The 18,508-nt window shown below is 46.6% G+C and overlaps 1 protein-coding gene across 2 annotated transcripts in view; it reads right to left on the reverse strand.

Annotated features, from left to right (window-relative positions):
* LOC137541584 (sterile alpha motif domain-containing protein 10-like) overlaps window positions 1-14,462 on the reverse strand; it is a 597,983-nt gene extending 583,521 nt beyond the window's left edge. For both annotated transcript variants that reach the window (XM_068262966.1, XM_068262967.1), the window contains exon 1: window positions 14,368-14,462. In XM_068262966.1, the coding sequence (XP_068119067.1) occupies window positions 14,368-14,452 (85 nt within the window). In that variant the 5' untranslated portion in view covers window positions 14,453-14,462. The remainder of the gene's footprint in view (window positions 1-14,367) is intronic.
* Window positions 14,463-18,508: the final 4,046 nt, after the last annotated feature.

Consider the following 18,508-nt stretch of genomic DNA (forward strand, 5'->3'; position numbering starts at 1 on the left):
CTCTATATTAGAGAAATATAGAGAAGTTCGTTTATATGTATATTAGCGCCATCTTGTGGGCAAAGAGAAAACTGCAGCCCAGGAGCCCAGGAAGGTAATTTTTTTTTTATTTTGCTGCAGATCTCCCTGCCAGAATGATTTTTTTCAGGTTGTAGGGTCTGAAAGAGTGAAAAAAAAATTGCACCGCTTTTAGACCCTAAAATCTGGAAAGAATCAGACTGCCAAGGAGGTTAAAACCCGCGTATTTTATTTACCCATTTGACCTGGTTATTACACCATTTAAATTATGTCCCTATCACAATGTATGGTGACAATATTTTATTTGGAAATAAAGGTGTATTTTTCAGTTTTGCGTTCATCACTATTTACAAGCTTATAATTTTTAAAAATTAAAAAGAAAGATTTGGGTAATTTTTGGTGTGGGAGGCAAACAATTTTAAATGTAATAATGTGTGTTTATTTCATTGAAAAATGTATGTAGATGTAGTTTTACTATTTGGCCACAAGATGGCCATCGTCAAAAACATTTCTTTTAGTCCTCAAAGCGAACGCTCTCGCTTCCAGGAAGCATAAGGAGGACGGGAAACATTTTTTTTATCAAAAAGACGGCGGTTTCTGAGAAGAAGCCGTCGGCCTCTGTACTGGGGACTTAGATCAATGAATGGGAACTATGTTTGCATTTTGCTTTTGCATCTATGTCACACTGCTGATGGACTGTTATTGCACTTGCCCGACTGTTATGCACTCGCCTCTTACATCTGTGTCACACGGCTGATGGACTGTTACTGCACATGCCCCTTACATCTGTGTCACACTGCTGATGGACTGTTATTGCACATGCTCTTGCATCTGTGTCACACTGCTGATGGACTGTTATGCACTCGCCTCTACATCTGTGTCACACGGCTGATGGACTGTTATTGCACTCGCCCCTTACATCTGTGTCACACTGCTGCTGATGGACTGTTGGTGCACTCGCCTCTTACATCTGTGTCACACTGCTGATGGACTGTTTTACATCGGTGCCACTCTGCTGACGGCAGTATTGTGGTACATTCCAGGTTGCGCTGTGCCGGCTTATCATACAGGCCGTCAATGCTACCCCTCCCCCCTCGTACCACCTACTCCAGAGCACAGCTCCTCAAATGGGAACATATAACAGCCGTACACCCAGAGGATGGGCTCCTGTACAACTCCGTTTGGAGCCATGTCCAGGCAATCACTGCTTCTGCGCCCTGGCCTCCCTTTAGCCAGCGCCGCAGGGGCTGTCGATCAGGCGTCCGGGCGAGGCTGAAGAGGAGAGGCCTGCGGTCAGCCATCCCTGCGGTCCTCCTAGCAAACGTCCGCTCCCTCCCTAACAAGCTAGATGAATTAAGACTCCTCAGCGACAAGAGGGAACTCGGTCACAACACCCCAGTCTTTTGCTTTACTGAAACGTGGCTCCATGACGACATCCCTGAGAGTGCCCTCCAGCTCCCAGGTTTCAGCCTCATCCGAGCAGACAGAGACAGCACTCTCTCTGGGAAAAAGAAAGGGGGCGGCATCTGCTTTTACATAAGCTCCGCCTGGTGCTCAAACACCTCTGTACTGGCCAAGAAATGCACACCAGAACTTGAACTCCTCCTCATCAACTGCAGGCCAATCTACTCGCCCAGGGAGTTCTCCTCCTACGTCCTTGTGGGTGTGTATATCCCTCCTGATGCAGAGGTAAATGCTGCCCTGCGTGACCTCAGTGACATCATCACGCAGTGGGAGACGGCCCTCCCGGACTCGCTGTTCATTATCTTGGGGGATTTCAACAAGGCCAACCTCCGCAAAGAGCTGCCTCGTTTCCATCAGCACATCACCTGCCCCACCAGGAGTGCCAACACCCTCGACCACTGCTACACGTCCCTGAAAGACGCATACAAAGCGACACCGTGGGCAGCCCTAGGCTCATCTGACCACTGCATCATCCACCTGGTACCTACTTACAAAAGGCGCCTGGAAACCTCAAAACCGGTCACTAAGTCCTCCAAGGTGTGGTCAAGTGAGGCTAAACTACAACTTCAGGCCTGCTTTGACTGCACAGACTGGAAGGCTCTGGAATCGCCTAACCTGGACGAGTGGGCAGAAAATGTATCCTCGTACATCAGCTTCTGCGAGAACTCCTGTATTCCAACAAAAACCTTCAAACTGTATCCAAACGACAAACCGTGGTTCTCAAAAAAACTACGACAACTACGGCGCAGCAAGGAAGCCGCACATAAGTCCGGTAACCAGGATGAATACAGGAAGGCAAGAAACGACCTAAACAGAGAGCTGAGGTGCGCAAAAAAGTGCTACGCGGAAAAGATGGAACAGAACCTCTCCTCAAATGACTCACGAGCCGTGTGGAAAGGACTGAAGGCTGCCACCAACTACAAGCCCCCCCCTCAGCATGCCACACCGAGCACTGAGCTTGCAGAGAGTCTCAGTGAATTCTACTGCAGATTCGAGAACCAGCCAGCACCTGCAGGACTCCCACAACCACCACCACAATCTGCCACTGTAGCCCTGGGCCCGCACTCACCCCCACCGCCAGTGAGGGAGGCGGATGTACTGAAACACTTGCTAAGGTTAAATGCTAGGAAAGCCTCGGGTCCGGATGGAGTGTCACCAGCCTGCCTGAAAACCTGTGCTCGTCAGCTCGCTTCCACCCTCTCTTCCATCTTCACGAGGTCCCTCCAGGAAGGCAAAGTTCCCGCATGCTTCAAGAGGTCTGCCATTATCCCTGTCCCCAAAAAGCAGGGCATCCTCGACCTCAACAACTTCAGGCCCGTGGCACTTACATCTGTGATCATGAAAGCTTTTGAAAGCATGGTGCTACCCCTCCTCAAGCACTCCACAGAGGGACTGCTGGATCAGCACCAGTTCGCGTACAGATCGAACAGGTCCACCGATGATGCCATCAACATCTGCTTGGAGCTCGTCTATGATCACCTGGATAGACCAGACTCCTACGCCAGGATCCTCCTACTGGACTTCAGCTCAGCATTCAATACCATCAGCCCTAAGATACTTCAAGACAATCTCGCTGCGCTAGGAGTCCACCCCACCCTACGCCTGTGGATCACTGACTTTCTCACCAACAGGTCCCAGGTCGTCAGGTTAGGCACCATCTCCTCACAACCCAGAATCACAAACACAGGGGCCCCACAAGGCTGCGTCCTGTCGCCGTTTTTGTTCTCTCTGTATACGAACAATTGCAAGTCCACGTCAGACTCAGTAAAAGTAATCAAATTTGCCGACGACACGACCATTGTAGGTCTCACCACCAAAAACGATGAGAAGGCGTACCGCCACCAGGTCGATAACATATGCCGCTGGTGCAGAGAGAACGGTTTGGTCCTAAACACAGCGAAAACGGTGGAGATGATCGTTGATTTCAGGAGGCGCGCCTCTACCCCACCTCCAATCTACATTGACGGCAAGGAAGTAGAAAGAGTCCCCAGTGTCCGCCTACTGGGCACAACTATCTCCAACAACCTGAGGTGGCACGCCAACACTGCCTCAACACAGAGGAAAGCCCAACAGAGACTTTTCTTTCTCCGGCAACTGAAAAAGTTCGGTGTGGCCCAAAAACTTCTGACAAACTTCTACTCAGCCACAATCGAATCCGTCCTATGCTCGTCCATCCTGGTCTGGTACGCCAGCTCCTCCGCCAGCGACAGGCTCAAACTGCAGAGGGTCATCAGATCTGCGGAGAGGATCATCGGGAGATCACTTCCCACTCTGGACCTCCTCTACCACTCCAGGCTGAACACCAGAGCATTAAAGATCGCAAACGACCCCTCGCACCCAGGCTACCGCTTCTTTAATCAGCTCCCCTCGAGCCGGAAGCTTCGGTTCCGATCCATCTACACCAGGACCACAAGACACAAGAACAGCTTCTTTCCCTCAGCTGTAAACCTCCTGAACTCTCTCCATGGGAATGCCCATCCCCACCCTACAATACCATGACGCACTGTAGCACTCTGCACATAGACGGCGCTCCAGCGCAAGCATACCATTCGGTTGTTTCTTTGTATTGTAACTTATGCCACATTGTCTTCCTCTGCATAAATGTTATATAATGTTCTGTATTCTGTAAGTTCTGTTCCTACTGCATGTCCTGTCCTGTATCTGTAACTATATTGTGTATCAGTACCCTGTACGTGCCAAGCCCAATTCCGGGCACGACCCAGTCGTGCTTGGCGAAATAAAGATTCTGATTCTGATTCTGATAAAGGAATCGGATGGTCGATCGGCAGCCAAGTTGCCTAATGTATGGCCACCTTAAGAATCTTGCTGGGGCAACAGGTGTCGGGCAGAGACTTTAGCATGAGAATCTTGCTTTGTAGCAGGCGCTCTTCCCCTCCCCATCCCGCAATCTGCGTCTCCTGTGAGTTCAGCCGTCAGTCTCAGGTCTGCTCGTTCGGATCTCAAGGACAAGCAGAGATGCAGAGGGCAGCTGCGGCTCAATACGGGCCCAGCGGAGAGCAGCATGGCAGCCAAGGGAGGGCATTGTGTGCGGCGAATGGAGCGCAGAAATGTAGCCTCGGGTCTCTGTAACCATTACAGGAAAGCAAAGCAGCTGATGCACGCATCACACTTAAAGTGGAATTGTTGTGAAAATAACATCAGGAATAAAATGGCTTATGGTTTACAATATTTATTTACACATTTGCCCTCCACTGATTTACAATCTGAAATTTATCACTGGTGGTGACGTCTTTAGTCCTGTCAGGTGCAGTTTGCGTACTGAGAGTTCTAAAGCCAGTAGAAAAGATCTCTGGTCTCCCAGAATGCTCTAGGGATGAGAAATCTGCATAGCTAATCAGCCTAGGCTAAGCATCGCTGGGAGGGTGGGGTTAAATAACAATATACAACAATATTTCGCTATAGGAAGTGTTTCTGATGCTAAATGCACAGATATTTACCGTAAAAGTGGCTATCCCAAATAATGTGCCGCATTCTACTATATGTCGTTATGGTTCCTCTTTAACCAGGGCTGTGGAGTCGGAGTCGTGGAGTCGGAGTCGTGGAGTCGGGCAATTTTGGGTGCCTAGAGTCGGAGTCGGGAAAAAATGCACCGACTCCGACTCCTAATGAATTTGTAACTGTAATTAAAATAGAAAATATAATAAAATGTTCTATTCCTCAGATAATAGTCATTAAAAATAATGTATATATACAGTATATATACAGTAATAGCTGTGCTTAGTCCACAAAAATGAAATAAACCAATCAAAATTAGTTACTTGTGCTGCTTCAATAAAGCAGTCCCCGTATTTTTAAGGTCAGATATACATATCTGATTGTGACTGTATATATGATGTGTACACAGGAATCTCTTATATATACTAAATAACATCTATGCTGTAAGAATAAAGCCTGATGTGTAGCTGTGTCACTAATGCTGGATACACACGTTGCGTTTCCGCGTCGATGCGGCGTTCGATTCGCGTCGATTCGATTATTTCCAACATGTCCGATTCGCAGGTCGATGGATCGTTAGGTCGATTTGCCATACTTTACATGGCATTCGACCTAAAAATAATCAAAATGCGCTCGGAAATGCTCGGAAATAATCGAATCGACGCGAATCGAACGCGGAAACGCAACGTGTGTATCCAGCATAATAGAGATGGTCAATGAGATGGAAATAATTCTGCATTGATGCTGATTTATGCAAATGTATGCACTCCCATTGCTGATGAAATCAAATAATTTGATATGTTGTTAAAATTTGGTTTGGTGACTACAAATTAAAGGGTAACTGAGACGGATGAAAAGTAAAGTTTTATACATACCTGAGGCTTATTCCAGCCCCCTTCAGGCTAATCAGTCCCTCGCTGTCCTCCACCACCCGGATCTTCTGCTATGAGTCCTGGTAATTCAGCCAGTCAGCGCTGTCCGGCCGCATGCCGCTCCCACAGCCAGGAACATTCTGCACCTGCGCAATAGTGCTGCACAGGTGTAGTATGCTCCTGGCGGCGGAGTGTGTGCATGCGCACTACGCCCGACTGGTTTAAGTACCTGGACTCATAGCAGAAGATCCAGGTGGTGGAGGAGGACAACGAGGGACTGATTATCCTGGAGGCGGCTGGAGGAAGCCCCAAGTATGTATAAAACTTTAATTTCATCTGTCTCAGGTTTACTTTGTTACACAGTAGTACTATACTCTACATATGCACTCCCCACAGAGCTGCAGGGAATCCACTGAGAATGCTGTGCACATTGAATACAAAGGTGTTGTCTGTTTACAATCTCCTTATTCCCCTGCAGAGAACCTGCACATCATTCTTACATGTACCCACACTTACATTGCCTAGGGCCTGATAGATGTTCTTTGTTCCGGTTTGTACCTTTTACAAGTACTCTTACCAATGACTAGTTTTAGTCTAAAGGGAATAAATATAGTAGGCTACATGGGCAACACGGTGGCGTAGTGGTTAGCTCTCTCGCCTTGCAGCGCTGGGTCCCTGGTTCGAATCCCAGCCAGGGCACTATCTGCAAAGAGTTTGTATGTTCTCTCCGTGTCTGCGTGGGTTTCCTCCGGGCGCTCCGGTTTCCTCCCACACCCCAAAAACATACGGATAAGTTAATTGGCTCCCCCTAAAAATTGGCCCTAGACTACAATAAATACACTACATAATATAGACATATGGCAATGGTAGGGATTAGATTGTGAGCTCCTTTGAGGGACAGTTAGTGACAAGATATATATATACACTGTACAGCGCTGCGTAATATGTCGGCGCTATATAAATACTAAATAATAATAATAATAATAATAATATCCTTCTCACTTCAGTTGTCTTGTAAAATTCCTAAGCGTTGGAAGTTAAGAGACGAATTTCATGTTGCATACTTTTAATCAACAAAATTGTAATATGCAAATTAGTGGAGTCGGAGTCGAGGAGTCGGAGTCGGTGGAATCCTAAACTGAGGAGTCGGAGTCGCAGTCGGTGGATTTTTGGACCGACTCCACAGCCCTGTCTTTAACTCCACCTCTTTTGGCATTTATGGGTGAATAAAGGGAGGAGGTGGCAGCACAGGCTCCTCCCCTTGCTTGATGACAGTATATGCGATTTTGTAATAATATTTTTGGATCTTATTATAAATAGTAGTTATTTGCGATGTCCCTAGGGTGGCGACCTCATAGTGCATGTCTTGCCATGTAGATACTATATTCTGAGGGCTGGTTCACATGTAACCCAATCAGAAATAGCAGTATGCAATGTCAATCCTTTTCTAGCCATTAACGTTACAATGCAACGAACAATCAACAATTATGGTTGATCGTAAACAATTGGTTGTGCCCACTAACGGCTGAAGACCCGCTAATCAATTCCATCCGATTAATAAGATCCATCCCAAAAACAGACCAATTTCCCTAATCTGATCAGATTGATGTTAGTGGGCACGACCATTCGTTTCCGATTTATCACAATAATGATTAAAAACGATCGTCCCTGGGATTGTATCATTCATGGCCACCTTACAGGTGTCCATTAATGATACAATCTTGATTGAACAATCTTATCATTGTTTTGTAACAGGAAAGATTACCTAAAGTACCCAAAGTCTATTCACTCGGTTTACCCTTTTACTATATAGATTTGGTAAGATTGTACAATCAAAATTGTATCAACAGTGGGCAGCTTTAGGGAGGCAGGATGTGATGTCATGATGATGGGGGTTGTGTGGCTTCCTGTATGCTGAGAGGGCACTGGAGAATGCGCAGAAGACCCCGTCTGACGTGACTGAGCCAGTTACCGGAGCTGATTGCAGCTGAACAGAGGAAAGTAGGAGGACGGCGAGGGGCTCAAACGAGCTTATGTGGCTGAAGGAAGCCGCGGGTAAGTATCAAATCTTGTGTTTCAGCCGTCTCTGGTTTACTTTAAAGTGGACCTGATCTCTTGCACAGGACAGAAGGAAACATAGAGAAATGCACCCTGTATGTATTTAGGGAGTTTAGCCTGTCTAACGCCCCCTCATCTGTGATTAATCACAAGTTGTAATTTAATCTCTCAGCTGTGTCAGCTGGTTGCCTCGGCAGAGTAGCTCATTTGTTAACACATGATGTCAACCTTATGTCTGCTTACATGAAAGCAGGAAGTAGACGCGCTACAGATTTATTGCAGGATTTGTATCAACTGTAACAAAGAAATATTTTTCTGCAAAGGTTATTATGCTGTTGCTTATTTTTTAGAGCAGAGAGGAAGTTCTGAGTTCAGGTCCACTTTTATCAGCGATGGCATTTTTTGTCTTTCAGTGACGTTGCTAGGAGTAAATACGCTCACTGTCCTAACAGTGGACCTTAGTGATGTCACTCTTGAAGTGATGAGGTCATTGACAATAAATTTCTCTAACACAACATGGAGACATTAGGCAACACACCAGCGGGTGGAGAGTGTTGTTATCAGCAACACACACACAGGTGATACTGGGGGTCTCACCTGCTCACATTTATGTCACTTGAGTACCTGCAAGACAGTATAGTCTACTCTACCCATCCCATGCAGGGTTCGCAATCACACACATGTACTGTACCCATCCCATGCAGGGTTCGCAATCACACACATGTACTGTACCCATCCCATGCAGGGTTCCCAATCACACACATGTACTGTACCCATCCCATGCAGGGTTCCCAATCACACACATGTACTGTACCCATCCCATGCAGGGTTCCCAATCACACACATGTACTGTACCCATCCCATGCAGGGTTCCCAATCACACACATGTACTGTACCCATCCCATGCAGGGTTCCCAATCACACACATGTACTCTACCCATCCCATGCAGGGTTCCCAATCACACACATGTACTGTACCCATCCCATGTAGTGTTCCCAATCACACACATGTACTGTACCCATCCCATGTAGTGTTCCCAATCACATATATGTACTGTACCCATCCCATGCAGGGTTCCCAATCACATATATGTACTGTACCCATCCCATGCAGGGTTCCCAATCACATATATGTACTGTACCCATCCCATGCAATGTGCCCAATCACATATATGTACTGTACCCATCCCATGCAGGGTTCCCAATCACACACATATGTACTGTACCAATCCCATGCAATGTGCCCAATCACATATATGTACTGTACCCATCCCATGCAGGGTTCCCAATCACACACATATGTACTGTACCCATCCCATGTAGTGTTCCCAATCACACACATGTACTGTACCCATCCCATGCAGGGTTCCCAATCACACACATATGTACTGTACCTATCACATGTAGTGTCCCAATCACACATACGTACTGTACCCATCCCATGTAGTGTTTCCAATCACACATATGTGCTGTACCCATCCCATGTAGTGTTCCCAATCACACACACACACACACACACACACACACACACGGTTCCCAATCACACACATATGTACTGTACCCATCCCATGCAGGGTTCCCAATCACATATATTTACTGTACCCATCCCATGTAGTGTTCCCAATCACACACACGTACTGTACCCATCCCATGCAGGGTTCCCAATCACACATGTACTGTACCCATCTCATGCAGGGTTCCCAATCACATATATGTACTGTACCCATCCCATGTAGTTTTCCAATCACACACATATGTATTGTACCCATCCCATGTAGTGTTCCCAATCACTCACATGTACTGTACCCATCCAGGGTTCCCAATCACATATATTCACTGTACCCTTCCCATGTAGTGTTCCCAATCACACATATGTACTGTACCCATTCCATATAGTGCTCCCAATCACACACATGTACTGCACCCATCCCATGTAGTGCTCCCAATCACACATGTGTACTATACCCATCACATGCAATGTTCCCAATCACACACACATGTACTGTACCTATCACATGCAGTGTTCCCAATCACATATATGTACTATACCCATCCCATGTAGTGCTCCCAAACACACAAATGTACTGCATCCATCCCATGTAGTGCTCCCAATCACACATATGTACAGTACCCACTACATCCAGTGTTCCCAATCACACACATGTACTGTAACCGTCCCATGCAGTGTTCCCAATCACATATACATGTACCATACCCATCACATGTATTCCACTTTCCAATCACATATGTACTGTACCCACTACATGTTATGTTCCCAGTCACACATATGTACTGTGTCCACTACCTGTAGTGTTCCCAATCACACATGTACTGTACCCAATCACACATATGTATTGTACCCATCACATGTAGTGTTCCACTTCCCAGTCATATATGCACTGTACCCACTACATGTAGTGTGCCCCGTCACACATATGTACTGTACCCATAACATGTAGTGTTCCCAATCACACATATGAACTGTACCCATTACATGTAGTGTCCCAGTCACACATGTACTGTACCCACCACATGTAGGGCTTGATTCACTAAGACAAATAGGACACTTTATCAAAGTTAACAAGTCTTATCAGAGTAGCATACCGAGCGCTAAGGACTTATGCCTGCTAATTGTCAATGACGAGAGCTCCACTCCTCCTGCACTGAGCCCCTGCGGGCCCAATCACTTAAAGGACATTATCCCCGCACTTTGATTGGCCCAATAGGCTGCCTGTTAAGTTTCCTGTCAAGTGACAGGCAGCCTATTGGGCCGAGTGGAGCTCTCGTCATTGCCAATTAGCAGGCATAAGTCCTTAGCGCTCGCTATGCTTCTCTGATAAGGCGTGTTAACTCTGATAAAGCATGTTAACTTTGATAAGGCGTGTTTACTCTGATAAGGCATGCTATTTGTCTTAGTGAATCAAGCTTGTAGTGTCCCTATCACATGTAGTGTCCCAATCACACATACGTACTGTACCCATCCCATGTAGTGTTTCCAATCACACATATGTACTGTACCCATCACATGTAGTGTCCCAATCACACATACGTACTGTACCCATCCCATGTAGTGTTTCCAATCACACATACAGTATGTACTGTACCCATCACATGTAGTGTCCCAATCACACATACGTACTGTACCCATCCCATGTAGTGTTTCCAATCACACATATGTGCTGTACCCATCCCATGTAGTGTTCCAAATCACACGCATGTACTGTACCCATCACATGTAGTGTCCCAATCACACATATGTACTGTAGCCATCCCATGTAGTGTTTCCAATCACACATATGTACTGTACCCACCACATGTAGTGTTCCCAATTACACACATTTACTGTACCCATCCTATGTAGTGTTCCCAATCACACACACGTTATGTACCCATCACATGTAGTGTTCCCAATCACACACACGTTATGTACCCATCACATGTAGTGTTCCCAATCACACATATGTACTGTACCCATCACATTTAGTGTTCCCAATCACACATATGTACTGTACCCATCACATGTAGTGTTCCCTATCACACATATGTATTGTACCCACCACATGTAGTGTTCCCAGTTACACACATGTACCGTACCCATCACGTGTCGTGTTCCACTTCCCAGTCACATATGTACCCACCACATGCAGTGTTCACAATCACACATATGTACTGTATCCATCACATGTGTTCCCAGTCACACACATGTACCGTACCCATCACATGTAGTGTTCACAATCACACATATGTACTGTACCCACCACATGCAGTGTCCCAATCACACATATGTAATATACCCATCACATGTAGTGTTCCCAATCACACATATGTGCTGTACCCATTCCATGTAGTGTCCCAATCACAGGTATGTACTGTACCTATCACATGTAGTGTCCCAATCACACATACGTACTGTACCCATCCCATGTAGTGTTTCCAATCACACATATCTGCTGTACCCATCCCATGTAGTGTTCCAAATCACACACATGTACTGTACCCATCACATGTAGTGTCCCAATCACACATATGTACAGTAGCCATCCCATGTAGTGTTTCCAATCACACATATGTACTGTACCCATCACATGTAGTGTTCCAAATCACACACATGTACTGTACCTAATCACACATATGTACTGTACTCACCACATGTAGTTTTACCAATTACACACATTTACTGTACCCATCCGCTGCAGTGTTCTCAATCACACATATGTACTGTACCCATCCCATGTAGTGCTCCCAATCACACACATTTACTGTACCCATCCTATGTAGTGTTCCCAATCACACACGTTATGTACCCATCACATTTAGTGTTCCCAATCACACATATGTACTGTACCCATCACATTTAGTGTTCCCAATCACACATATGTACTGTATCCATCACATGTAGTGTTCCCTATCACACATATGTACCGTACCCATCACATGTAGTGTTCCACTTCCCAGTCACATATGTACCCACCACATGCAGTGTTCACAATCACACATATGTACTGTATCCATCACATGTTGTGTTCCCAGTCACACACATGTACTGTACTTATCACAGGTAGTGTTCACAATCACATATATGTTCTGTACCCACCACATGCAGTATCCCAATCACACACATGTAATATACCCATCACATGTAGTGTTCCCAATTACACATATGTACAGTACCCATCCCATGTAGTGTCCCAATCACACGTATGTACTGTACCCACCAGATGTAGTGTTCCCAATCACACACGCCACATGTAGTGTTCCCAAACACACATGTACTGTACCCATCCCATGTAGTGTTTCCAATCACACACGTACTATACCCATGCCACGTAGTGTTTCCAATCACACATATGCACTGTACCCACCACATGTAGTGTCCCAGCCACACACATGTACTATACCCACCACATGTAGTGTTCCTAGTCACACACACATGTGCTGAACCTATCACATGTAATGTTCCCAATCACACATATGTACTGTACCCATCACATGTAGTGTTCCCAATCAAACATGTGTACTGTACCCATCCCATGTAGTGTCCCAATCAAACATATGTACTGTACCCATTACATGTGTTGTTCCCAATTCAACATATGTACTGTACCCACCACATTAAGTGTTGGCAATCACACATGTACTGTACCCATCCCATGTAGTGTTTCTAATCACACATATGTACAGTATCCATCCCACGTTGTGTTCCCAATCACACACATGTACTGTACCCAATCACACATATGTACTGTACCCACCACATGTAATGTTCCAAATCAAACATATGTACTGTACTCATCCCATGTAGTGTTCCCAATCAAACATATGTACTGTACTCATCCCATGTAGTGCTCCCAGTCACATATATATACTATACCCATCCCATGTATTGTTCCCAATCACACATATGTACTGTATCCATCCCATGTAGTGTTCCCAATCACACACATGCACTGTACCCACCCATGTAGTGTTCCCAATCACACATATGTAATGTACTCATCCCATGTAGTGATCCTAATCACACATATATACTGTACCCACCACATGAAGTGTTCCCAATCATACGCATGTACTGTACCCATTCATACATGTGTACTGTACCCACCACATGTAGTGTTCCCAATCACACATGTGCTATACCCATCCCATGTAGTGTTCCCAATCACACATGTGCTATACCCATCCCATGTAGTGTTCCCAATCCCATGTGTACCATACCCATCCCATGTAGTGTTCCCAATCCCATGTGTACCATACCCATCCCAATTCCCCATATGTACTGTACCCATTACCTGTAGTGTTTCCAATCACACATATATACTGTATCCATCCCATGTAGTGATCCCAATCACACACATGTACTGTACCCAATCACACATATGTACTGTACCCACCACATGTAGTATTCCCAATCACACATATGTACTGTACCCATCCAATGCAGTGCTCCCAATCACACATATGTACTGTACCCATCCCATGCAGTGCTCCCAATCACACATATGTACTGCCCCATCCATATAGTGCTCCCAATCCCGCATATGTACTGTACCCATCCCATCTAGTGTTCCCAATCACACATATGTACTATACCCATCCTATGTAGTGTTCCCAATCACACTTATGTACATATGTAGTGTTTCATACACACATAGTAGCTCCCATTACACACATGAAGTGTCCCCATTACACATCTGCTGATATCCCAAACATATGAAGCACTCCCCATCTTACACACATATGTATCCTGCTACTTCAACAGATGCAGTGTTCCCATTACACAGATGTAAAAAAAAAAAAACACTGATCGTGCATATGCAGTGCCCTATCACACACATGTAACAGTGTCCCTGTGTCACACAGATAGTGTCCCCATGATAAACATGCAGTGCCCGCTACCACGTATCTAGCAATGTCCATGTGTCACACACGCAGTGTCCCCATCATGCACACGTAGTAGTGTTGTGGTGACAATCATGTGTCGCCGCTCAGCGTCACTCACCGTCCATGCTGCCCCGCTCCGGGCTGTAGTCCCCTCGCCCCCCAGCCTCCCTCTCCCCGATCCGGGCGCGAAGGTCAGTGAACATCCCGGGTCACATAGAGACAGCAGAGCCGCTGCGCGCCGCCTCCCCCTCCTCCATCCCGAGACCCGCCCACACCACACCGCCCTCTCCACACCCCCTCCACTGCACCCCGCCCGGCTGCTCCGCGCTGTACTACACCCTGACCCCTCCAGTGGTGTAGCTAAGAAACTATGGGTCCGGTGCAAGTCTTACATTGGGGCCCCCCCAATCACTCTATACATAACAATTGATATGGCGCACCACAACCTGCCAAAGATTTCCACAGTGTCAGAGTTGCAAGAAAAGAATGGGGAGCAGTTTGTTAATGATTAGCACATGACCAATAGAGAGGTAATATTGTGCTTGAGGGAGGGTCCCTTGGGGCCCCTCTGGCCCAAGGGCCCCGATACTACCTCTGCACCCCATATTGCTACACCACTGAACCCCTTACCACACTGCACGTGCCCCACTGCACCCCGCCCAGCTGCTCCGCGCTGCACTACACCCCTCCCACACTGCACGTGCTCAAAAACTATAAGGTCTTTTCACAAATTTTTTTTTTTTACCATGTTCCTACTCATCTGCTTAATATGCATGTCAAATTTGGTGATGATAGCATGTACAGGGGCTTTACAATTAACCACAGAAATTGGCACTATTGACTCGAAAATTCGGAACACGAAATTCGGTTTCGCTTGCGGTACACGAAATTTTGACCAAATCGGAATTCAGTTGTTCCGATCAGCCCTAGAAGCGATCACCTGCGCTGAAGCGTATTGAAAAAATACGCTTCCGCGCAATGCATAAAACTTGCGTGGTTAACGTGACTCACTTCCGTCACATAAAGCCGCACTGCGTCAGTATAACAAAAGTGTATGTGGATGTAGTCCCTTTTTTTTTTTTTTTTTTTTTTTTTTTAGGGACCCATTGGAACGGGAGACAGCCCTGATACCAGTGACCCACCTCTCCCCTCACACCCACATATCTACTTTTTATGATGAGTCACTTGCTATTTATACCCCCATATTTCTGCAGTTTTCACCTTACGGCGAGATATTTAGTTTTACAACCCACACGTAGTTTTACAACCCCCAGGCTACACAGATTCATTAAAGAAGTCTTGATCCTGAATATGTAGCCTAAATCTAATGAAAATGAGAAACGATGGCCCTTAACAGGCAAAACTGGCCAGAGCCATGCACCTGTGACTAATTTGCATAACCCCGCCTCCTCCTGATGCTACCCTTCTGTGGATCTATATCAATACATCATGTTTGTTTTCACATGTTGCATTGCTTGTCAGGATCTGGACAAATACCGAGGGCTTGATTCACAAAAGAGTGCTAACCGTTAGCACGGCCGTTTTCGCACAAATTTTCACGTGTGCGTGCGATCGCGAATTTTCACGCGCAATTAAGTGTTTTCGCGCGCAGCGTAATTGTTATCGTTTTCGCGTGCAAACTTACGTTCGTGTGTGAAAACAATAGCAATTTCACGGGAAAATTCACGTTTGCGCGTGAAAACGTTAAATTGCACACGAAAATTCGCGATCGCGCGCAGACGCGAACATTCGCGCGAAAACGGCCGTGCTAACAGTTAGCACTCTTTTGTGAATCAAGCCCATGGTGTATATAATCTATATATGAATGAAATAATGATGGAAAAGGTACTTTTGTATTACGCGTCCAGCAGAGCGGCTGATGTAACTGAGCTTGTTACCGGCAGGGCCGGATTTAGGGGCATGCACCCAAGGCCTGGGACTAGGGCGACAGAATGAACTGTAATACATGGGGGCGGGTAACAGGTTTACTGTACCTGTTACCCTCCAAAAGCCGCTCCATTGGTTCGCAGCCAGCCGCCCCGTTTGCACAGTGTGTCTGCAGACTGCTTGCCCGTGTTGACAGGCAGATCAGCTGCCGGGGGCTGCCGCCCTGTATACAGCAGAGCCGGAGCAAGCAGCAGTGAAAGCTGTGAGAGCCTGCATTTGCAGAGCAGACTCTCTCTCCTGCTCCGGCTGAGTCCCGATTCCATTGTCCTGGCTGATGTCACAGTCGCCCAGTGACCCAGGCGACAGCTCTCAGCTCTGTGTGCTGCTAAGACAGCGGGCAAGGAGTGCATTGGCTCAGCCCGCTGTCAATCAAAGTACTGGCCGGCCGTGATGTCACCTCCCTGAGCCCGCCCACCCAGGAGTATGTGTGTTGTGTATGGGGAGATCTCGTGGTGCTGCTGGAGCTGAAAACAGTCCAGAATCCCAGGGCACAGGTGCAGCACAGATGGTCTGAATACCCCCTTCTCCCCTAGAAAGAATGTTTTGCAGCTTCCAGACTTTCTGGCTTGTGTGGTGAATGCTGGGCTCTGATGGACTATTAGTTTGGCAGGTGAGAAAAATGCTGTGAGTGAACTTACTAGTTAGTAAGGTCTCCACCACCCACCTTTCCCTCGCCAATGTAAAGGGATAAGCATACAAACTTGGAGGGGATGTTTTTTAAAGGATCTCTAAATAGAAGAAAAAAATGCCAAACAGAACTTACCTGGGGCCTCCTCCAGACCCCCCCCCCCCCCCTCTTGTAGCCCATGAGGTCCCTCGGTGTTCTCTGGGCTCCCTCCGTTAGACCAATGTCAGCTCCATTAGTGTGCGACTTAACCGAAAGTCGTGTGCAACTGCGCATGCGCGGCCTGTTCATGCGGCCGTCGCCTTGAGTGTTCTGCACAAGTAGGAAAAACGCATTTGTCCTTTCGAGATCTGTGTGTGCGCAGAATGCTCAAGGTGACGGGCGCACAAACAAGACGGGCAGCGCATGCTCAGTTGCGCTCGACTCCTGCCAAATAAATGTGCTAACGGAGCCACCAGCGATCGAAAGGAGGCATCACAAAGGACCTCACAGGCTATGGGGTACTGGAGTAAGCCCCAGGCAAGTTCAGTTTGGCATTTTTGTCTTCAGCTCAGGGTTCCTTTAATGCACTTTTGTCTCTGCCTCTGTGCGCTGCGCTCCACATTGCGTTACATCTCACCAATACTTTCAGCTGTTAAGGCAGAAGCATTGGCGAGATAGAATGCGATGTGGAGCACAGCACACAGAGGCAGAAACAAGGCGAGTTCAACCCCCATGCCACAGTGGCATAAGTACAAATTCAAATTCTGTTTTTTATGCTTTGGAACTCGGTTACAAGTTTGTATGCTCATCCCTGATCTGTACTTGTGATCAGAAGATAGGCTGGGAGTGATGCCATACTGTGGGCAGAGAGTGGCGGAGGCTGGCTCTGCATCCAGGTTATGTTCAGCTGGATCTACCGAGAGCTTATAGTATATCTGACCCGAGGCAAAGCTACCTATGGTAAGCATCTAATGGATGACCCACATACCTTTGTGCATTTTCTGTTTCTCTGTGTTCGCCACTGGCAACAAAATCACTTCCCCGAAGAGGAATGGACAATGCACAGAGGAATGTGGATCCAGAATATACACAGCTCTTTGGGCCCTTTTCCACTAGAGCGATTGCGATTGCTGAATCACAAAGTCGCAAATCGCTAGTGATTTTTAAATCGCTAGGGTTGTTACTTTATCATAGAAATCATGAGAAATATTTTCCACTACAGTGATTCGATTTGGAAATCGCAATTGCTTTCTGGAGCGATTTTTACAATGATAATGCAATGCAAATGAAAATCGCAATAATCGCTGGCGTTTGTGATTGCGATTGCTGGTGGAAAAGGGCCCTTTGCTCTTTCCCTGAGTAGCTTTGCCTTGGATCAGTTATCTGCACCTGAAGCGTGCAGAAACTCAAATAAAAATTGAAGGGTGACAGAGCACTTACTGCCGATATGCTTCCTGCTACGCCTTGTCTTCAGGGTCCCCCCTTTCCCCTATTCCACATAGTTTTCTCTTCAAAGTGTCCCCGACGTTTACTGGGCTGTGAACAGGTGCATCTGGACTTCCAAACCATGTGCGCCCAGTGAAAGAAAGAGCCTGTGCACGTCTTCTTTCTTTCATGCACAAGCACTTTCTTTTGCTTGACATGTGTGGTTTAGAACTCGTGCTTGCTAAATTCAGATGTTCCTGTGCATGGCCACAGTCGCTTT

Source organism: Hyperolius riggenbachi, chromosome 12 (genome assembly GCF_040937935.1).
Source record: "Hyperolius riggenbachi isolate aHypRig1 chromosome 12, aHypRig1.pri, whole genome shotgun sequence".
In the NCBI taxonomy this organism is placed as follows: Eukaryota; Metazoa; Chordata; class Amphibia; order Anura; family Hyperoliidae; genus Hyperolius; species Hyperolius riggenbachi.